This window comes from Tenrec ecaudatus, chromosome 1 (genome assembly GCF_050624435.1).
Source record: "Tenrec ecaudatus isolate mTenEca1 chromosome 1, mTenEca1.hap1, whole genome shotgun sequence".
NCBI lineage: Eukaryota > Metazoa > Chordata > Mammalia > Afrosoricida > Tenrecidae > Tenrec > Tenrec ecaudatus.
This window is the reverse complement of record NC_134530.1, coordinates 193,403,665-193,420,814: the sequence shown is the minus strand read 5'-3', so window position 1 is coordinate 193,420,814 and position 17,150 is coordinate 193,403,665. Positions and strand designations below refer to the sequence as shown.

The window sequence follows — 17,150 nt, the reverse complement described above, 5'->3', positions numbered from 1 at the left end:
CATTGATAAAATTTAGATCAAAATAACTACCTTTTCTTGATCGTGAACTAATACCATTGAGTAGATATCGCGAGGTACGTCAGCTCATTTAGTGACAAACACCTTATGAATCAGGTAGTGTCTTTACTTGGCATATGACGTGAGCAAAACGGAGGCATGCTAACTAAGTAACGACCGAGGACACACACCTAGTAACAACAGAAGGACAAGCACAGACGCGGGATTCTAAGTCGCGTCACTATCATTTGACCCTGGCTCCTCACTAACGTGGCTTTTCCAGCCGGGAGCCTCAGATGAGAAGGGTCAGGGTTGTCGGACTCCAGCCGAGATGCCTGCATTCCTGGGTTCCGGATGAAGCAACATCAGAAACCTGGCACATGCGTGATTCCGTGCGTTCAGGCGCCCAGTTTGGGACCGCCAGCTCCCCGGGGGTGGGAGCGGGGAGGAAGGGGCGGGGCCCCGAGACTACGACTCCCAGCATGCAGCGGGCGGGCGCCTCGCGGCGGAGGTCGGCGTCACGTGGCCGCGTATGGGGCCGCGGGCGGTGCCCAGTTGCTGAGGCGGCCGCGGGGTGTAGCCCGCTGTTGTGGAGCCGGAAGCACACTTCGAAGGCTCGCCCTCTCCTTAGCGGTCGACGATTTCAGACATCTCTCGAATGTGTAAGTAAGCGAATTGAATATTCTACGTGTCCATGTTTTAATATTTGAATTGATCTCTTCTTTTGAAAGCGCTTTTAGAAACGATTCCTCCCTACCCCCACCACGCTACAGCAAAAACATTAAATGGGTTAGGGTGGGGATATATTTTTGTTTGGGAGTTAGAAAAGAGAAAAAGGATCTTAAAAGCATTGAAAGAGATCATGTGAGTTGTGAATTTTTTTTTAAAATCTTAAGTTGAGAAGTCTAATAGGGTTCAAAGTGTAAATTCGAAAGCTCCCAGTGCAGGTAGCCAGTACTCTACTTGTGAATAGAAAGTGAATGTACCTCACAACAAACCCGTCGTTCATTTTAATCTTTGAAAATAGTGCCTTTAAAAAGTTTTATTTTTAAAGCCTTAAAAAAAAGGTCTCCCAAACAATCAAACTTCTTTTCTCCGAGTTTACTCCGACTTGCGGTAAGCCCACCTCTGTAGAGTAGAAGTGCGCTCTCTGTGGCTTTCAAGGCTGTGACCTTTCCCAAGTAGATATTCAGGCCTATCTTAGGGGCGAATTCCAAAGGGCAGGCTTTTGATAGTCCTTGGCTGCTCACCCGTTTGCACTACCCTGGGAGTTCCTTTAAAACCTTAATGGTGCAAAAAGGTAAAAACTTAGAAGGTTTTTGAAGACCCTACAACTGACTTTTTATTTATCTAGTATACAAAACAATTTAAAAAGACAGGCTGTAGCATGGAATCTGACTCAGAGTCGCCCTGTAAGGTTTCCAAAGCTATGGAAGCCGATCCCATGTTTCTCTCCCGCAGTTTGGAACAGCAAACTTGGCTTAGCCAAGTCCTTGGCCACGGTTCCACCAGGGTTTCCATATTATATATGAACTCCACTTTCTATGTTTCATACCCGATAAAAAAGTTAACCCCTTGTTTCTTCATTGAACAAAGTTCAAAAAGTCCTGACACGAACTACTTGTCAGCAACTACTTGTCTAACACTTGTCTTTAAGTGTTAGACTTTATACTATGAATGCTGATAAAGAAATGAGTTACCTCTGACTAAACATACTATCTTGGTTTCATTTTTATCCAGCCCCAGTTTAAAGAAATTATTTTGGATTTGTATCAGAGATCTTTTTGTCATTGATTTTTTTCTAGAATTAAAATCATGACAGCTCTCCATATGTATCTGTTTCATCTTATTTTATTTTAGCACGTGATTAATGTGTACACAGCCAGCAGAAAGCCATTTAATAGGAAAAGGAAGTTCATGGTAAGCTGAAAAATTAAACCCTTTGCCCTTGAGTTGATTCTAACTCATAGTGGCTGTGGATGCTTCCTTTGGGAAGCAGATCACTAGACCTGTTCCTAAGGCACTTCTGAGTGGCAGTCCAATGGCCAAACTTGACTGGTAGTCGAGTGCTTACTGATTGAGAGTTTACCTTTTTAAGCTACCCAAGGAAATCCAGTATATAAATAAAACTTACCCTATCATCGACTCCAAGCTACTCATAGGACAAAGTACAACTACCCCTACAACCCTTGTGGGTTTCCAAGATAAGGAAATAGAAAACTTCATCTTTCTCCCCTAGAGCTGCTCACTAACTCCCTGACAAAGAGTCAGTTCCAACCCCTGCTAGAGTCTGACTGTAGTACTTGGCTTGGGCATAACTTGTGTGAGTTTTTGAGATAACTCTCCATAAAGTGTCATCTTTCTCCTGCCCACGGTGGCTGGTGGGTTCGAATTTCCGACTGTGGTTGGCAGGCAACATACAACATACAATCCTCTAGGATAGGGCAGAATTGCCCCTATGGGTTTCTGAGACTAACCCTTCAAGGGAGTAGAAAGCCTCATCTTGCTCCTGATGATTTTGAACTTCAGACTTTACTGACCACGTCTTTTGTGTGGAGCAGAAAAGTTTTAAACACCAGCATTTGCTATGGAAAGAAAGAAGGCTTTCAGAAATGTTTGTTATATTGAGTGCAAATCCACATCTTGAGAACTAGATTTGTCCTCTTGTAACCTGAGTGGCTCATTCAGGTGACTCATTTTCACCTACTTTCCTTGCTAGAGGTGACTTTATTACCTTGAAGAGCTTCTACAATTCATACATAACTTAAGACTAGCTAATTGTTTCAGGATGGTTGGGTATTTTATTAATTTCATTGTACATATAACTTATTTGTCATTTTAATTTGTATTCTATGGAAATGCATTTTAATTGCCTGAGGGAAGGTTTGCTCAGATTGACTTTGTCTCAGGTTGTATGCTATCCCTGTTTTACAGGGAAAAGTTCTGAGCAGGCAAAGAACACAAAGGAGGTTGGTTCCACAGCTTCCCCCAAATTCCAGAGTGTTCAGGCCTGCCTGGAGGGTTGCTCCAATATTAGATTTGGTGAACACAGCCTAGATGAAACAGCAGGTGCTGTGAGGGTTAAATGAGACTAACAGTACACTGAGCACTGTGGAACACAAACCAGATCCACTACCACTGATTCAATTTCGACTCAACAGCTATATATATATAAAATTTATAGGGTGTCAGTAAGTTTCATGGGAGCAGATAGCCCCAACTTTCTTCTGCAGAGCAAGAGAAAGTGGAAAGTGTACTAATGGGAAATTCTGTTTCTTCACGAGAACAGAATGAAGGCACAGCCAGAAAATTCTATTTACATTATTAAAGCAAAACCCTGAGAAGTTAGCAAGCCAATGTTTTACATTAGAAACTTGGCTAAAGAAAAAATTCTATTTTGCCATTATGTATACTTGTGGTTTATGGAGCCATGATGGTAGTGAGTTAGGTGTTGGGCTGCTGAGAGGTTGGTGGTTCAAACCCACTCGCTAGTCATGTGATCCAGGGATGATACATAAAATCCAAATCTGAAGGAGGAAATTGCATCAGAGCTTCCATTGTGAACACCTAATTTACAGTAGGTTATGGTTGACAGTGGGAGCCCAAAATTGATTTAGAAGGGCCCTACATGAATTAAGCCTTTGGTGAATTCCCCTTGACCATACTTTAGGGATGAAAATAATCTTGGTGTCAAACACAGTACTGTAAACTTGTTTATAGCAGATATTATTAGGTTAAAATGTAATACCTGATCATTTGATCTTCCTTTTGCCTTTAAAAAAACTTGTTCTACTTTAATGTTTCTTGCTTTTTTTTCTCAGGGGGAAAAAAGATTTATAGCCTTGGAAACCCTGTAGAACAGTTCTACAAGTAGAATCACCTCAGTGGGAGTCAGCTTTTCCAATGGTGAAAAGCTAATGAAAAATCAAAACAATGAAAAAATTAAATCAGGAATAATGGATTACAAATATAGAATATATAAAAATCAATTAAAATATAAAAATAGAATATATGAAAACTAAAAAAAATTGGGGAAATGAGCAGCAGATATTAAGGGCTCATGTAGAAGGCAAATGTTTTGAGAATGATGATGGCAACAAATGTACATATTTTTTTTGTACATATGTTCTTGATACAATGGATGTATGTATGGATTGTGATAAGAATTGTTTGAGCCCCCCATAAAATGATTTTTTTTTAAAAGAACACAAAAATTGAATTGTTGAGGTAGTGGAGTTACAGGTATTTTTTTTTTTTTATAGCTTGATGAAAATCATGTGCCAACTTCATTTAAATCTCAGAGAAGTAGCCCAAAGAGTAATCCTGGTTTTCTTTTACTGAGTCCTTAAAACTGTTCCATGTATTATTCCAAATATTAATCCTATGAATCTCCACTTTGTATCAGGAACTGGCTCAGAGTGACAGACAGGAATCCAAACTCTGTTCTGATTCCAAAGTTTATTCTTACAACTAATGTTGGAGACATCTTTCCTTAGTCTCTAATGGTGCCCTATTCAAAGTTTAAGATAAAGTATCATCATAACACTGAATATCTTTTGTGGGAAACAGTTAAATGAATTATTTTTAATATGTAGAAATATTAGTAAGATTTTAATATAATTAAAGCCCTACGTACAAAAAAAATGAGTTATTTCTTTACTGCTCATATTTTTAAAGGTAGTGGAGTCCCCTTTACGATCTTCCTCATTTGGAATTGTTCCCTGTAGAATAGGGTTAGCATACAACCTCAGAGACTAGGCCACTCTGAACAAATCTTCCTTCAGGTAATTCAAGGGGTATGTCAGAAAAATGTGCATGTCCACAGAAGATAATTTAAAGTGACTTTTAAGGCCCCAAACAGTCAACTATACAATAAAATTAAATCCTCAAATAATTAGCTAAATTCTGAACTTACTTTATTTGTAAATTATAGGCTCATAATTGTCATCTCTAAGTTAGGAAACTAAGTAAAATAGATCTTAAATGAGTCACTTAGATTATGTGACAAATATATGGAATATGGTCTGTATCTGTAGTTTACATAGTGAATTGTACAAATGCTAATTTCACGGTTTGAGCATTGTGCATAACCAAGACGCTGGATTTTGTAGGAAGCTGGATGATGGTGTATGGGAACTCTACTATTTTACAACTTTTCTGTAAATTTAAAATTAGTTTAAAATAAAAAGTTTGATGGTAATGTTTTAGCTTGAAGCAGGGAATTGAACTAAAAATCTTAGTTAGTGAACTACTATAGGACTCCTAGCAAACTCTTGAGTCTTTGTGTAGTGCTTTTTGCTTTTAAATGATCAGACCATACCTAGGAAATTTGGAGGGGATAAGGGAGAGGGTAAGTAGGAAAAGGAAGATGTCTGTACTCAGAAAATATTTGAGGAGTCTTCAAAAAGTTAGGAAAAAATGTAATGAAAAGATAATGGAAGTTTCCACGAACTTTTTGAAGCCTGTTTGGATGCAGTATGAGAACTACTCCAGGCATTCAGTGCCTACCTTAAAAAAAAGTTTCCCAAGGAAGCAGTTGCAGTGTTTTTTATGGCTAGGGTATTGTTTTTTCAAAATGACTCCTTTTCAGAAATAAGAATTAGATCACTAGTGAAAACACATTGATAGAAAATTGGTTAAAGCAATAACACTAGGCTATTATGACTATGGCTATGGGCACAGGAACGGACAACATTTAGAAATTCAGTTTTAAATAACATTTTAAAAATAGCTATTACAAGTGTAAAAAAATTAAATTTAGTACTAGGTGCCACTGTTGAATGCTATTTATCCTCATCTTGCTGCATATTATTCGTCTTGAAGTTTCAACTGCTGGTATTTCAATTGCAATCATTGGCGGAACTTGAACTATGGACTTTTGATCCGTTAGGTGCCCGAAAGCAAACAAGCATGTTAGCAATGCACACATACTTGTTTTGTTAGACACTTTCTGGGATAAGAGCAAGGAAAACACTGCAGCTGTGTGTAACTCAGGATTGTATTTTCATTTGGATTAACTATCCTTGAAAGAACAGTGGTAAATTGTAGCAAAAGATTACTTTGTTTCAGTATTTTGAGACTAAATTAAAAGTTGTTCATTACAAAATGATTGAAGATACTTTCAGGGACATTTATTTTCATAATAGATTTTTAATACAGAATTACATGAATCCAAAGAGAAGAGTGATTCCTTTTTAAATTTTTTTACATATTGCTTCCTCTCCTGTCACCTATACTCAGAACTAGTTGCAAAATATGAAAATCTTAGATTTCAATTTGTAGGTGAAACTTAGAGAAACTACTTAGGATTATTGGTCAGCCTTAGAATTTACACTATACTCCAGGCAAGAAAAGATTTAAAGTGAAGACTCATGGGTATATAAAGCATTTGCATTTTTTTATATGCCTAGCCTTTGATTTTGGAATCCCTAGGGAGGCATGCTGTAGCATAGTAGGTTACACAGTGGGCTGCTAAACACAAGGTCAGTAGTTTAAAACCACCAACTGCTCCTCAGAAGAAATAGGCTTTTTACTCCAGTAAAGAGTTACAGTCTTGAAAACCCACAGGGGCAGTCTGTCCTGTCCCTAAAGGGTTGCCGTGCATTAGAATCAACTTGATGGCATTGCTTCTGTTTGTAGTGAGGGGACAGGGTAATGCAAATGGCTAGTGTGCTAATTGCTTATGAAAGATTGGAGCTTTGAGTCTACACGGCCCCTGGAAGAACTTCCAATCATAAGCCATTGAAAACCCAATTGAGGCCAGTTCCGCTGTGACACATATGGGCCAACTAAGAGTTGGAATTCACTCATGGCAACTGGTTTGGTTTGAAGCCTTTGGTTTTTATTGGTATGAGGAGTTGGTCAAGGCTGAAATCTGAAGGCTATATTACTTGGAGTGAGTTATTTCTAATTGTCACATGTAAAGCACTAAAAAGGAGTTTTTGTCTATAGAGGCAATCTTTTGAGTTTTTTGGTTTGTTTTTACTAATACTCACTAGGAAATAGGCAAGCGTGAAGTAGAACTAGAATAGAGAAGATACATGTATAAAGTTCATGGTTCATATTCGTCAATACCAGTAGATTAAATAGTACTGCATATTCTATTTTAATATTAAAGCACTCTTCTAAATTGTTGCTTCTAATACATTTTTAGGAAGCACTCAGAAAAGCCTGACTTGTTTTTAATTTTGTGTAACATTGGTGTGATTTTTGCATGCTCTTGCTGGTCAAAGGTTTGCCAGAGAATATAGGCATTCCACCACTTGTGGGCATTCCTTAATATCCTTTTATTTCCCCAGGAGCTCTTTCTAGATCGATCTAAAAACCCCTGTCCTTCACCAAAAGTACTGATTCCCAGTATGGATTTTATAGGACATCTAGGACGTAAGATTTTCCTCTCTGGGCCTATAGTGCTTGGCATTGGGCTTAACACGTGGCGGTTATCTCAATAACTTAAACAATAACTTGTAATAATGAGGAGAATTGTGGTTTTCATGACATTTTCAGCATTTCCATAAATTATATATTTACCTTGTATTGGTTGCTTTTTATTAAAACTTCAATGATATTATGTGTTTCAGTAATGGAAGTCATACTGAAATAAAGGGGAGAAAGTTTTTTGAGGCAATATGGATTTTAATACAATTATATGAGACCCATATATCCCAAGTGGACTCTGTTTGGGTGAGGCCCAGTTCTTTAAATTTACAGTCATTTAATAGAATTGATAGTTTTAAAATATGGAACATTGCTAGATAAAAAGTAGGGATGTTGGTTATTAGCAGATCGTTACATCTGATTAAAGCAAGTGAAATTATTGCAAGAGTGCAGGTTTTTTGGATATCTTAACCAAAATGTGAAAAGGGAAGGGTGAAGTATTGAGGGTAGGTGGTGGTCTTGATAGTAAACCGATTAGGAACTATTGAGCCTTGATGGTTCTGAACTGTTACAGGGTTACAGATTTTATTTGAACATCATGTGTACATAAAACGTTTTGCATGACAACATTCACAGTGCTGGAGCCATGGACTTGAGAAAACAGTGAGAGTGAGGATGACACAGGCCCGGGCAGCATGTGGGCCTGTTGTGCCTAGGGCTGCTGTGATTTGGAGCGGATCTGATGGCTACGGTGAGAGCAACTGTGTACTTACACATGGCTCTTAAATCTGAGAGAGGCTAGAAACGCTGATGACAAATACTAAGAAACACCCCAAGCATTCAGGGTTTTCCCCCCTAGTTATCCTTCTCCAGTAAAGGAACCAGGGCTCCATGGGGAGATGGTTGATTCCAGGGCAGATAAAAAAGGAGCTTCAAAAAGTTTGTGGGAAAATGTGACTGAAAGATAAGGAATGTTTCTATGAACTTTGAATCCCTTCACACCCAGTGAAGCTGAGGCATTCATTTGTACTAGGAGGCAAGTACGCAAAAGCCTCCATGATGGAGTCGCAAATGAATGCAAGAACCAACTTGCTAGAGTTCCCAATGTCCATGGAACAAGTCAAGGAATAATAGGAATAACAAGGAATCAAGTACAATCCAAGTGATAAGATGACTATAAGTTGAAAAAGAAATTTAAACATAATTCCAAAGGATATGGTACTCCCTCAAACCTCTCCTGGATCTTTTTGTTTGGAAATGGAAAATTATGAGGGGAGACCTTCCCCCCCCCCCCCCCGCCCCAATACATTGACACAATTGTAGAGCCTCGTGTAGCTTGGCAAACAGCTTGCACAATGGATTTTACCTCAGCTTTACTGTTTCAGCAAGCTAGCAACAAGAATGCAGGCTCCAGAACCAGTCTGTCTTGATTCAAATCTTGGTTTCTCTACAGCTGCCTGTGACCTCCAGCAAATTGTGTAACTTCTCTGTTTTCCTAACTCTGAAATGGGCATAATAATCCCCCCTTTGGGTTTATTTTTTTTAAGGTTAAATGAGTTCATATATGTGAAGTGAGGAGTTTTGAGTTACTAGGCCAAGGTTAGCATTCAGAACCACCAGGAGAAAGATGAGATTTTCCTCCTGGTCTTAGAAATCCACAGTGGCAGTTCTGTAGGGTCAGTATGAGCTGGAATTGGCTTGATGGAGCCTTTTTTTTTTTTTTAATAGGTGAATGAAAGTGGCACTTAGTCACTATCTTTTGCTATTCCACTAGTAGTGTTTCACAGACAGGATCATTGTACCTTTGATTCCATCATCAGTGAGGTTCTGTGATTCCACAGAGGCACCATGTGACGTAGCACCATTCCTGCACACACATACATTCCTTCATAAGTGTGACTGGTTATTGCTGTGGTGAATTGTTGGTTCTGCTTCACGAGAAACCCCAACCCACTTTAAATGAGTTGATTCTTTCATAGTGACTGAGGGTTTCTGAGACCTTGTTAGCAGCCCAATTCCTATCCCAGAGCCTCCAGAAAGGGTCTATTAAATTCTACCCTAGTTTACTTAGATATTTTGTTTGTAGATTTTGGCTGGGTCATTTTTGCTGTTACATGAGTTTACCACAGTACTTTTATACAGGCTTTTATATACTCGAATGTGCAAGTTTCTCTAGGGTGTAAAATGGCAGGGTTTTAGGAAATGCTTGCCTTCAGCTTTACTAGGTGTAATGTAAAAGTGGCTATACCAACGTCCTGTCCTATTGTAAGATTGTCAAGATTCAAGTTGCTCTTTATGTGTGCCATTTATCCATTCAGTGTATATTTATTGGACACTTTGTAGCAGTAATTAAGAAGCTAGAGATGCATGCTTCTCAGGGAGCTATTTTAGACTAACAGCTAAACAGTTATCAAATGGTGGTATACATCTTTTATAGCGACAATAAAGTAAGGGAAGGTGTGTTTTCTCATGGCTCTTAGAATAGACAGGGATTAGGTCTGAGGGGATGGATAGGTAAGGGATGACTGAGAAGTTCCGTGTTTCCTGTGGTGACTGACGTAAACAGAGATGGAGGACATGATGGGTTGATCCTCACACTTTTAAGCAGAAAACAGTGAAGCTGAGAATTTTGGGTGGAGAGAGGTTAGCAATTTTTAGGAATACTCCTGGGTCCCACCTTAGCAATGAGGATAAGAAATGAGTGAGGGAGCCAGTGATGAGATGTTATTGTGAACACTTAGTCTCTGGGGCCTCCTCTGATCCCTACCCTTGGTTGCATAGAGGACCATGGGCAGAAACATACAAACATTGACTGGAATTCTCTTGATTCCAGGATGCCTGGGTGCTCTGGTGCTTGCTTGACTCAGCTTAGGAGGAGTGAAGGTTGGGGAAGTGTGGGCTTAAACTGTGAGCGCTTGGAGCTCCGGTGCTGCTTCTTGATGCCTTCCATGGAGATGAGGAGCCCCACAAAGGGTGCTTTTGCCTATAGCACATGTAACCCCCATTGTGAGACTTGTTAGTATTTGCCTGCCTGGTGGATGTGAAATGTTACATAGCTGTGGTTTTAATTTTCCCTAAATAATCTACTTAAAAAAAATCCACTTTTTAATGTCAGACTTAACCCCTATACTAATCTCTTTTTTCCATGAGCTCCAAGACTATGTGGGTTTTATTCATTGCCTATCTGTACCATGACGAATCACCCAAGATTTCGTAATTCAACAACTGAAGCCTCTGCCCTGATGGCTGTGGTCAACAGAGATGCAGGGGAATTTGCTATGCCCTGTGCCATTGCCAAGTGTGAAGTCATGGAGCCAGGATCATCCCTACTGTGTGTCCACTCTGAGAAGCTGAATTGGTCCAGGCATTATTACCTAACCTCAAATCCCCACTCGGTGTCCACAACTGACTGTCTCGTTCTCCTCGTCTGGGGCGCCCAGCAAACCTACAGGTGATACTGTCAGAGGCTCTTCAGTATCCTTTTAAGATTTTCACTTTGAAATCTCAGAATACTTTGACTGACCACAATGAAGAATGTTACTTCCTCTGCTTTTCAGGCCAAATCTTTATTTAAAAACAAAGTTAAAAAAAAATTTTTTTTTTGTCATTCAGGCCATATCTTTATACAGTTTAAAACTCACCCTTCTCCAGTGTTTCTTAATATTCTAGGATCAAGCCCTAAATTCTCAACAGAAAAAAGCAGAGGAGAAAGGCAGGATACACATTGCATTCTGATAAACTGTGGCATGCCCTAGTATCCTAAAAGTTCCACTAACCCACCTTACTTATATGTTATATTCAGTGTCATGGAGGAGTATAAAGACGATTAGACCACTTAAAAATTTCAAGACATTTCCTTGAGTAGCTCAGGACTACTGCCTTACTTGGCCTTTACAAACTTCCAGTAAGGTGGCAGTGAGGCTTTCCTTTCTTGAGTTCTTTATCCTTCCAAAGGATTTCAAATAACTTTGTATGGTTAGCCATTAATAAGTTATCTAATCTTTCTGTGGGCTTTTCACCTGTGTGGGTTCAAGCTTACTTTGGAAAGTCTTAATATCTCCATCATTCTCCTACCCAGGGAATAAAACTGCATATAGTACTCAGTTCTCAAAAGATGTATAAAAGAAATCTCAAAAGTTTTACCAAATTAAACTTGATTTACATAGACTGTAGAATTCCCAAAGAATAAAAAGCAGTAGAAAAAATGCAGTCCTAAAAAGTAAACTAGTGCTAGTACAAATCTTAAATGAACGTAAACCTTCCCTGATACCCATTTAAGCATATAAATAACTCCCAGCAGGTAAGTTGATTTGAATCCATGTTAAATTCCCATGGAGAGACTCAAGAAACAAGTTCTCGTCCACCTTGACTGATCCAAATAATTTCCAAATGCATGCTTATAATTATACTGTGAATACCTGTCAAACCCATATGAGTCATCTGAAGTTTTATCATTTGCAGGTGTGTGAAGAATCCTTAGACTCTCCAACCAACTTACATCAGCTACTGCTGCTTATTGGGTTCTGTTAAGATCCCCTCAAGAAAGACGTCATTGGATCCACTCTCAAGAATTCCCTACCAGGTTTATCTGACCTTCCTACAGTGCTAAAGCGCCAACGCCTTCAGACTTGGGTACGTGTATTACAACGGCAAGCGTGCCAGCACCAACAAAAGATTCGTTGGACCTATCAGTTCCACTGTTTCACCAAGTAGCTATATTAACCTTTCCAACAAAGCAGAGTAAGCCAAGTGTCTCTCTTTAACAGCGCCACCAACTGATAACGTGCAAGAAAGACTAATTTGTACTAGAGCCCTGTGTTTCCTTGAGAAGCTGGGATTTGAAGGCTCTGAGATCTGTGACTGATAACATAGTAGACTGCATCGGGTCCTTGAGTGCAGAGACTGAATGACAGTTGAGTGGAAAATAGACAACGAAATCCTGAAGAATTGCACGGAGGTGCGAGCCAAAGCTGACTTTCCTAAGTTACTGTGGGGTGGACTGAGAAATTGCTAAACCAAACCTGTAATAGGCCTGGCTGCTTGGGGGGTCCCTTTACCATTGTGCCCTGCTGTTACTTTGTATTGTCTCTCTAGGCCCAGATGTTCGCAGATAATTCACACTGCCCTGACTGTGGACAGCAGTGGTTCCCTAGTTTAGAACTAGGCCATTGGTTGTATCAAACCGAACTTATTGAAAATGAATGTTACCAAGTCTTTTTAGACCGGATTAACAGAGCTGATTATTGCCCTGAATGTTACCCTGATAATCCTACCAATAGAAGCCTTGTTCTTCCTTGGTCTTTTCCACTTGAATGGGCTCCCCAAAACCTCTCCAGGTGGACCTTTGAAAAAGCTTGCCACCCATTTCTTCTAGGTCCACCCCTGGTTAGGAAAAGGATCCATGACTCCAGAGTAGCTGGTTTTAACCCGGCTCTACAGCTAGTCTTGAGCAGAACAGACAAAACCTTAAACAAAAAACTTGGCCAAAGCAAGTAACTTTTTAGTTACCAGTCCAGAGGCTTTAGTGTTAGTAGCCTAGGGTAGATGGGAAAACGACTCACTTCTGCCACACTACCACTACTTAGAATATGCTTCCTTGGCTGAGGCATATTTTATTCAGCACAAATTCAGTATTCCAGCTAGACTGCTCATCTAAAACCGAATAAACCTTGCCTCCCAAGATGATAGGAGGCCAAACTCCTAAAAAGTTCCACATCCTAATTATTGTCATATGACAAGAGGCTCCACAATGATAGGCCCAGGGCTAATTTGAGGGGACTAATATCCTCACCATAATTGGACCTAGATTATTCCAGTAAAACAACTTGACATTTTGCACTTTCATTAAGAGGTTCCGTTCTGAATCCACTCTTGTAGATATTGACCAGTGATGCTGCTGCTGATATATGCATGTACATCTCCTGAACACACATACCGTATATTCATACATTCATTGTTTACTCTGTGCCATCGTCGATATGGCTATCTTATTGATAACTACTCATAGAGAAATCACAGTTTATCAGGCAGCACCTACACAGGTTACACAAAACAGGAACTTACTTGACCCTGTACAAGCAAAAGATTTGTTCCTGGAAATGGGAAAGTGCCTGTACCATACATACTATTAACAGTCTAGGAGAACTCTCTGTCTCAGAACTAAGAAGGTCTGGTTAGCTTCAACCACTTCTGGCCTTCAGGCATTAATCTATCACAGAACTGGAATTGAGGTTTAACAAATTCAAGCAGGCTACTGAGATCATCTCAGAGGCCACTGAACAATATCAGAAGTAAAGAAAAGGTAGTTCAGTGCTTGTGTAACAGCTCAACAATGTTATCAAAGACCCAGGTTCTTCCTGTTCTTCCCCGCTGGGATCCTTATTTTGGCTTTTTGTTCTCCTATTGTTCCCTCATGAGGCTAAAAATATGCCTTGTTGCTGCTTCAAACATTTCAACCCCAACAAGAGGCTGGACTTAGGGGACAAATGGTTTTCTCCTTTAAAGTTTTTTATCCCTTTATTTGAGAAGAAAATCTTTGACTGAAGCCCCTAGCAAATGTCTTCTTACATCTCACCAGTCAGTGCTGGTTCAAAGGGAGTCTGGAAAAGCCTGGCCAAGGGGATGGGTTGGTATTACCTGGGCAGGACAGAGCCACCCCTCCCCTGCAAATAAAACGAGGAAGATGGAAGTGTGGGGAATTAATGGTTGGCATGCTAAAAATCATGCCTGGTACGTGTGGTGAAACTTAAGGTTATCTGTTAGTTTGTATAAAATAATGTACCTTCTGCATCTTTCCTGTATTTACTTTTATGTCTATCATGATGGAGGTTTTCTCATACTATTGCTAATAAACTGTGAACGAAATGGAGTGAAGACTAGTTAGTTTATCATTGACCCTTGATTCAAAATTCCTCAGCAGCTCATCTGAGAAAGTGAACATTTGGAAATAGTGCTTTTGAGCATGGTATTATTGTCTCTTTAAAACTCCCCAGTTGTTAGGGGATGTTTGTGTTAGGGGCCACAATCAATAAAAGTTGCTTTGGTTTTGTTTTAATTTATCTCATTAAAACTACGCTACCAGGGTTCCCTCATTTAAATTGTGAAGACAAATCAGGAAGCATATGTACTAATTTGAATAAATAACAGTTTGTTCGACATGAACCTTTCCTGATTACCATTAAAGAAGCTTTCATACCTTGGGCTTCTCTTGGTGCCTAGAAGTTTGCTTTTTATGCATCGCGCCCCAGCAGAGTTTTACGGTGTGTAACTGTCTGGCTTTGAAAAGCATGCGTCCTGAGTTGGTGACACGGCAAGGTAGTGATACCTAGTGCACTTTACTTTGCTAATGACCTAAAGAAGTCTCATGTTGTCAAACTGAAGGTCACTGTTGATCAGTCAACCTTTTTTTCATTAATTAAAATAAATGACTGTTTCATAGCCACCTCATAAAATACTTTGTTTGGTGTTACTGTGAGCTACGGGCGTATTTGTCATGAGCAATAAATTAAAAATAAAGATTTAAAAAAATATCTTCAAACTCAATTATTCTCTCACCCATTAACTCTTTCAGAAATAAACGTCATGGTAACATAAAATTATGCAAAGGAGAACATTTTTAAAAACATTGCAGCTTTTCAACTTAATTCCTTTTAGTGTGATGCCACTTGATTTGAAGCGTTGCAGACTGTTTTAGAATAAATGCACTGCGTTGAGTGGGTTCTGACTCCTGGCCACCTTGGTGTAGGGTTTCTGAGGCAGGCAACCTTCGCCCTCGAGTAGCTGGTAGGTCCAACCCTCTGACTTTGTGGGTAGCACTCCAGCAGTTACTCAACAGTGCCACAAGGGTTCCTCTTTTAAACTAGGTGGTGTGAATAGTGAATTTTATAATGAAATTATTTTGCAGAAATTAAGTCTTAAGGACGAATGACCTGGGAGGTCATCTAGTATTCTAGATGGCTGAGCCACATCAGTTTACTTCCTCAGTGTTCTCATTTCTAAGATTACCCTCATGACTAATACCTGTTATTTTGGGAGAGAGCTGGGAGTGAAAGAGTTAACTGGAGCCGAGCTGGAGCAACTGGGAAGAAGATGAATGCGCCAAGGTGGATGTGTTTGGATTAAGATCCCTCTCCAAGAGATTGGAGAAGGAAGCCCAGCAGGCAGGCAGGCAGGCAAAAAAAGATAGGTGGCATTTGAAGAGCATGTGGCAGTCAAGTTACAGCTATCCCTAAATGTGTAATGAGAACGCCCTCCACTTTTCTAGCCTCCCTGACAGCCCTTGAGTCGCCAGGGGATCTTGGGAATGCCGCTTGAGAACTGATTGCCATAGAGGATAAATAATGGCCTTGGAGTCAGCTGACTGACCTAGGTTTGTATCCCAAATCTGACACTATTAAATGACCATGGGCATTTTCACCTGTCTGTGTCAGTTTCTTCATTTGTGAAAGAGGTATTACACTGCCCTCCCTCATTACTGTTGTGGGGTTTGAATGTGATTGCCACATATACCAAGCATATATCATACAGAGCAACGCAGGGAACAAGACAGAACGAGGGCATACATTGCAGAAGAACAACGAAAGCCGGTTACTGCATTACCCAAACTTGGGAAAGCCCTTCTGGTCAAGGATAAGATTGGCTTTGGGACTGAAATTGAGCCTGTTGCTACTCAGATGGTCTTGGGTGTGAAATGGAGAGATCTGGAGGGATGAATGACTCCTTGTCACATTTGGGGGATCTTGCTTATCATAATTATAAAACAAATGAATTAATATCATCTGAGAATTCCCATACATCTGAGAGGCAGATTCTGAAGAGTTAGAGGACTTATTCATCCATCCAGAACATAGGGTTAGAGGTCTAATTTTTTTTAAGTCATTTTATTAGGGGCTCTTACAACTCTTCACAATCCGTACATACATCATTTGTGCCCAGCACATTCATATGTAGGTTGCCATTATCATTCTCAAAACAACTGCTTTCTACTTGAGCCCTTGGTATCAGCTTCTCATTTTTCTGCTCCTCCCTCCCCTGAACCCTTGATAATTTATAAATAATTATTTTACCATATCTTACACCATCCGACATCTCCCTCACCCAGTTCTCTGCTGTCCGTCCTCCAGGAAGGAGGTTATATGTAGACCTTGTCATCTGTTCCCCCTTTCTCTCTCACCCTCCCTCCACCCTCCTGACATCGCCACTCTCAACCACTGATCCTGAGGGTTTCATCTGTCCTGGATTCCCTGTATTTCCAGTTCCTATCTGTGCCAGTGTACATATTCCAGCCCAGCAGGTTATGTAAGGTAGAATTGGGATCATGATAGTGGGGGGGGGGGAGGGTGGAAGCATTTAAGAACTAGAGGAAAATTGTATGTTTCGTCGTTGCTACACTGCACTCCGACTGGCTCATCACCTCCCCACAGCCCTTCTACAAGGGGATGTCCAATTTCCCCCCAGATGGGCCCTGGGTCCCCACTCTGCACTCCCCCTCATTCACAATGCTATGATTTTTTTCTTTTTTGTCGTTGATGCCTGATACCTGATCCCATCAACACCTTGTCATCTCACAGGGTGGTGTGCATTTTCCATGTGGGCTTTGTTGTTTCTCAATTAGACGGCCCCTTGTTTATCTTCCAGTCTATGGGACCCCAGATTCTATATATTTTGACAACTGGGCTCCATCAGCTTTCTTCACCGCATTTGCCTATGCACAGAGGCATAATTCAAACCTAGATTCAAACATTCCAGATTTTGGGCACTTTGCAGTGTGTTCCTTA

The 17,150-nt window shown here is 40.1% G+C and overlaps 1 protein-coding gene across 6 annotated transcripts in view; it reads left to right on the top strand.

Annotated features, from left to right (window-relative positions):
* Positions 1-464: 464 nt before the first annotated feature.
* TOR1AIP2 (torsin 1A interacting protein 2) overlaps positions 465-17,150 on the top strand; it is a 39,739-nt gene continuing 23,053 nt past the window's right edge. For 2 of the 6 annotated variants that reach the window (XM_075527994.1, XM_075527999.1), the window contains exons 1-2: positions 508-659; positions 11,836-12,006. Coding sequence is in view for 1 of the 6 variants with exons in the window: in XM_075528003.1 (XP_075384118.1) it covers positions 12,475-12,870 (396 nt within the window). In the remaining 5 variants the exon portion in view is untranslated. Of the gene's footprint in view, positions 660-1,857; positions 1,918-11,835; positions 14,243-15,637; positions 15,776-17,150 lie in introns of those variants that run through there. The other 4 variants (XR_012779096.1, XR_012779095.1, XM_075527995.1 and 1 more) reach the window with 4 other exon arrangements.